General features: G+C 53.0%; 1 protein-coding gene across 1 annotated transcript; it reads right to left on the bottom strand.

The window, feature by feature from the left end:
• On the bottom strand, positions 1-694 carry LOC116884630 (NXPE family member 3-like). Its single transcript, XM_032885771.1, has one exon. The coding sequence runs from the start codon at positions 661-663 to the stop codon at positions 178-180; it is 486 nt and encodes a 161-aa protein (XP_032741662.1). The 5' UTR covers positions 664-694; the 3' UTR covers positions 1-177.
• Between the last annotated feature and the right edge of the window lie 260 nt (positions 695-954).

Below are 954 nucleotides of genomic sequence, written 5' to 3'. Positions count from 1 at the left end.
TTTGTATTGAACTAGATTTGTCCACGTGACGCACAGAGAGAAGTATGAAATACGGACCCACAGTGTCATAGTGGGTGAGCCAGGGTAGCTTCAGCTTTCTATCACAGAAGTTCATTTTGAGATGGCCACACCCAGGCTCTCACACCATCCATTCAGCCTCAGATCCCTCAGGAGCACTCAGGTGGGACAGATGAAGGACAGAAATAATTCCACTTCATTGCGGACAATAAACTTCCTTGGGTGGATGTCATCTGGCACAGCCAAGCTGGAGGTCATTTCCCACGCATCCACAAAGGCCACTCGGAGACCAACAAAGGCAGCGCGGAGGAAGCGGTTCATCTGGAGTGTGAGCCAGTCACTGCCATACACCGATTTGTAGCCAGTGTTGGCCAGTTTGATGACGACCTGAGTACTGGGTTCCCGGTCCAGCAGGGCCTTCACTGCTGCCTGAATCCCTGCCAGTCTTCGGGCAAAGATGGAGGGAGGGAACGTGGTGAAGTGGGCTCCCATACCCAGCACCACCACTGTGTAGGGTCCCCCGGCCAGGCCATGTAGTTCTCTGGCCACAGAGTGCAGAGAGGCCACTGGGGTGAGACGAGAGCGCAGGGGCCAGCTGTGTGCCCTCCAGTGCAACACTGTTCCCCGAGTTGTCTCCACGGCCATCAGGGGACCTACTTGATAAATGGCGTGTAGATCAACTGGCTTTAGGGCTGTACGGAGGAGGAGAAACAAGGTTTTAACATAGGGAACAGAGCAAGATGGCTCAGACAGGAAGGGCTCTTGCTGCCGGCAAGCATTACTAGGGTTTAATTCCCTGAGATTCGTATGGTAGGAGAAACTCAACTCTTGCACATGGTCCTCTGATCTTCTCACACACTAAAGTATGTGAGTGTGTACACACACACACACACACAGTGACACACACACAGACACACCCACACACAGAGACACAGA

Source organism: Rattus rattus, chromosome 15 (assembly GCF_011064425.1).
Source record: "Rattus rattus isolate New Zealand chromosome 15, Rrattus_CSIRO_v1, whole genome shotgun sequence".
NCBI classification, from domain to species: Eukaryota; Metazoa; Chordata; class Mammalia; order Rodentia; family Muridae; genus Rattus; species Rattus rattus.
Note: the sequence above shows the minus strand (reverse complement) of the source record. Positions and strands in the feature narration are given on the sequence as shown.